Below are 3,500 nucleotides of genomic sequence, written 5' to 3'. Positions count from 1 at the left end.
TCAAGTACAGCTAGGAACTGGTAATTCACACCTGTAATCCTAGCTAAAAACCAAGAATGAGATCTAAGAATCGAGGTTCAAAGCCAGCTCAGGCAGAAAAGTTCATGATTCTTTCTTTTGTTGTTTATGTGGTATTGAGAAATGGAACCCAGAGAATGCTGGGCAAGCACCTTATCCAAGCTACATTCCCAAACCCATTATGAGACTCTTACCTCTAATTAAGCACCACAAAAATGCTGGAAGTGGAGCTGTAGCACAAGTAGTAGAGTACTAGCATTGAGCAAGAAGGCTCAGGGCCACTGCCTGGAGTTCAAGCCCCAGGACTGGCAAAAAAAATAATGAGTCATCATTCTATGACACCTAAATATATTTATTCTAGCTTTAAATTATAAAATGATATAACAATGTTCTGCATACCAGTTTATGGCCAAAATAAAATACAAATAAATGACCAGGGAATATAATTAAGCCACTAAGCAAAGTGTGTGTGTGTATGTGTGTGCGCGTGCACACCAGTTCTGGGGCTTGAACTTCAGGCCTGGTCTGTATCTCTAAGCATTTGTGTTCAACGCTAGCATTCTGCCACTTGAGCCACAGCTCCACTTCTAGCTTTTTGGTCATTAATTGGAAATAAGAATCTCATGGACTTTCCTCCCTGGACTAGCTTTGGTCCACAATCCTCAGATCTTAGCCACCTGAGTAGCTATGATTACAAGAATAAACCACTGGTGCCAGGCTGACTAAGCAACTTTTACTTGAGCTAATGATTTATTAAAAGGCTTTCTTTTTTAGAAAAATCATTTAAAAAATCAACTCATATCAGGAACTGTAAATAATAAATTATTTTTATTACAAGAAATAATTTAAAGTTTTTAAATTACACATATGAGAGCAAGGCCCACCCATATCTCCCCCAAAGACAGCAGAAAAGACAAAAACGTAGAAATACAGAATACAGTAGATCAATGTAGACAGGACATTACAACAGAAAGACTGACAAGACAGATGGACAGAAAGTGAAAGACAGACAGTAAGCAGATAGACATGTAGAGAGAGACAGATGCCACACTTATGCATTATAGACAGAAAAACAAAAAGACTGATGGAAATACAGAAACGGAAAAAAAGGGCAAGACAGAAAGCCATTGTGAAAGGAGACAGACAGAAATGGGTAGAAAAACAAAGTTAGACTGATAAAGAAAAAAAAGCATAAAAAAAGAGGACAGAGGTTTCAGAAGAGCAAGATGTGCTGCGGCTGGCTCTACGTGGGAAGTGGGAGTGGAGACGCTGAGGGGCGCTATTCGCCTCTTCTCCTCCTTCACTCCCACACTTTAGTGCGCCTGCTGCCCCAGCGCAAGTTGCTTTTGTCAGCCCTTTACCTCACCCCCAGCAAAACTTTTGGTCCCTCCCCATTTCTCGCCCCTCATTCGCTGTTGCTCGAGCTCGGCTACGCCTTGCTGACTGCGCCTCCTAATTTACAAACTCTGCCTACCTAGCCATTACAGGACTCCGAAAAATGCCAACCACAAGCCTGTCGACCAACGAGATCGACTTCTGGTGCAACACAGAAAAATCTGTGGCTGACTCAAATCCGGACAAAACACTGGACAAGAAGATGATGCCGCGCGCACCCCGGGCTACTGACTCCAACTCAAGTTCCATGCCGGGCTTCCTGCAACAACAGCACTGGGAGAGTGATCTGCACACGCCGGTTCAACATGCTTTCAGCCCGAGCATCTGGTCGCCGAATTTCCCTGCGGCTATTCATAGCAGCAGTCGCTTCGCGGCTGGCAGCCAGACCTCCTACAGCCCCCTGAAGGAATCGTCGGGGATCGGCCGTGGCACTTCCCTGTCCAACAAGAACAAATTCCGACACCACTCGTTCGGCGACAATGACCAATATCACCTGGAGCAAAACGGCCGTGGGGGCTTCTCCTCGAACGCGCTGAGGTACAAGACCGAGCTCTGCCGCCCCTTCCAAGAATATGGCAAGTGCAAGTACGGCGAGAAGTGCCAGTTCGCGCACGGTTTCCAAGAGCTGCGCAACCTGAGCCGCCACCCCAAGTACAAGACGGAGCTGTGCCGCACCTTCCACAGCATCGGCTTCTGTCCGTATGGGCCACGCTGCCACTTCATCCACGACATGCCTTTTGGAGCCCCATCGGGGAACCGGCAGCCCTTCAGTGGCCATGGCCGTGGCCGCGACTTGCAAGTCAGCTTCTCCCAGGAGCCACGGCACAAGGTGAAGCAAAACTTAAACTTTTTAGGCTTCTCTATGGACAACCAGGAGCCGCCAAAGCTGCTCGACAGCCCCATTTGGCGCTTTCCTCCACAGCTCTCCAGCTTCTCGGCCTCTGAAGCCTCCACACCCTCAGGGGCTCCGGAGGGCGCCTCTGCAGCCGCTGCTGTTGCCGCTGCCGCAGGGGAGGTGACCGGGGCCACCGAGTTCTACAGCCCCGCAGGCGAGGTCCCAGCCGGAACCTCGTTTGCAAACAATGCCTTTGATTTTGGCCTGGAGCTAAACAGCTTGATCACTCCGGTGGGCGCGGAGTCCCACAATTTTGCTGCGGCGGGCACCCTTTGCGATGGCAACCAGCAGCAGCAGGAGCTAGCGCCTCACATGCAGACCCTGGCACAGCCCAGAGGTCCCGTCCCTTCCAGTGCTGCAGCCGCCTCCGCCGGCTCTGCCTCTGTTGCCGCCGCTGCTGCAAGGCCCGGGCCGCCCTTCAACTTTCAGCAGAGCTACCGCCAGCCCAATTCTGTGTTCGACATGCCCTCTGGCCCTCCAGTCTTGCTGTCGGACCGCGACAGATACCATAGCAGCTCCCTGAGCTCAGGCACCATCAACGGATCTGAGAACCGCAGCCCTGTCCGCCGCCTGCCTATCTTCAGCCGCCTGTCGATCTCAGACAACTGAGGTAAGGAGGTACAGCAGTAAGGTGGGAGAAAAAGGGAGGGAGGGAGGGAGAGACAGGTCATGCTGAAGAGGGTACTTCCTCTCCATCTCATCTCTACAAGGCGTGGCACAGAGGTTGGGGGGGTGACTAAGCCTCTGGCAAACTTGCAAAGCCTCCCCTAGCATTTGCACTAGAGCTCTGTGCTGTGAAGGGCCCCCTTTGGTTTTCTCATTTTGTCTATTACTAAGGTTCTTGTAAAGCAAAAGAAAACCAACACACTTATGTAGTCCTGAGCAAAATACTACAGAGAAGCTATGATGCAAATAGAACAAAAAACAACCATTTAAAACTTTTTTAGGTCTCTTGAATTTGAGAATCAACGATAAGTCAGCCCATCACCAGCAGCTACCAACGACCATTACATCTCTTCACTTGAAAAGCATTGATGACAGTCCAGATATGTGAACGTGGACCCTGAAAGAAATTCCTAATTGTTCATCTCAGACCAGTGTAAACAGCCAGCTACGTCTTGCTAAACAGTAAGCTTTTAGAATATAATACTCTGCCAAGAATATGCCTTGATAGTAGTACTTCTCATACCCT

General features: G+C 49.3%; 1 protein-coding gene across 1 annotated transcript; it reads left to right on the top strand.

Annotated features, from left to right (window-relative positions):
- Positions 1–1,437: 1,437 nt before the first annotated feature.
- On the top strand, positions 1,438–3,009 carry LOC125343003 (mRNA decay activator protein ZFP36L2-like). The gene has a single exon (XM_048335334.1). The coding sequence runs from the start codon at positions 1,517–1,519 to the stop codon at positions 2,915–2,917; it is 1,401 nt and encodes a 466-aa protein (XP_048191291.1). The 5' UTR covers positions 1,438–1,516; the 3' UTR covers positions 2,918–3,009.
- The last annotated feature ends 491 nt before the right edge of the window (positions 3,010–3,500 follow it).

Source organism: Perognathus longimembris, chromosome 28, assembly GCF_023159225.1.
Source record: "Perognathus longimembris pacificus isolate PPM17 chromosome 28, ASM2315922v1, whole genome shotgun sequence".
Lineage (NCBI taxonomy): Eukaryota > Metazoa > Chordata > Mammalia > Rodentia > Heteromyidae > Perognathus > Perognathus longimembris.
This window is presented reverse-complemented; position numbering and strand designations above follow the sequence as displayed.

Bases quoted from the DNA above. Each gene is read 5' to 3' on its own strand.
- LOC125343003 (XM_048335334.1), top strand. From the start codon at position 1,517: ATGCCAACCACAAGCCTGTCGACCAACGAGATCGACTTCTGGTGCAAC.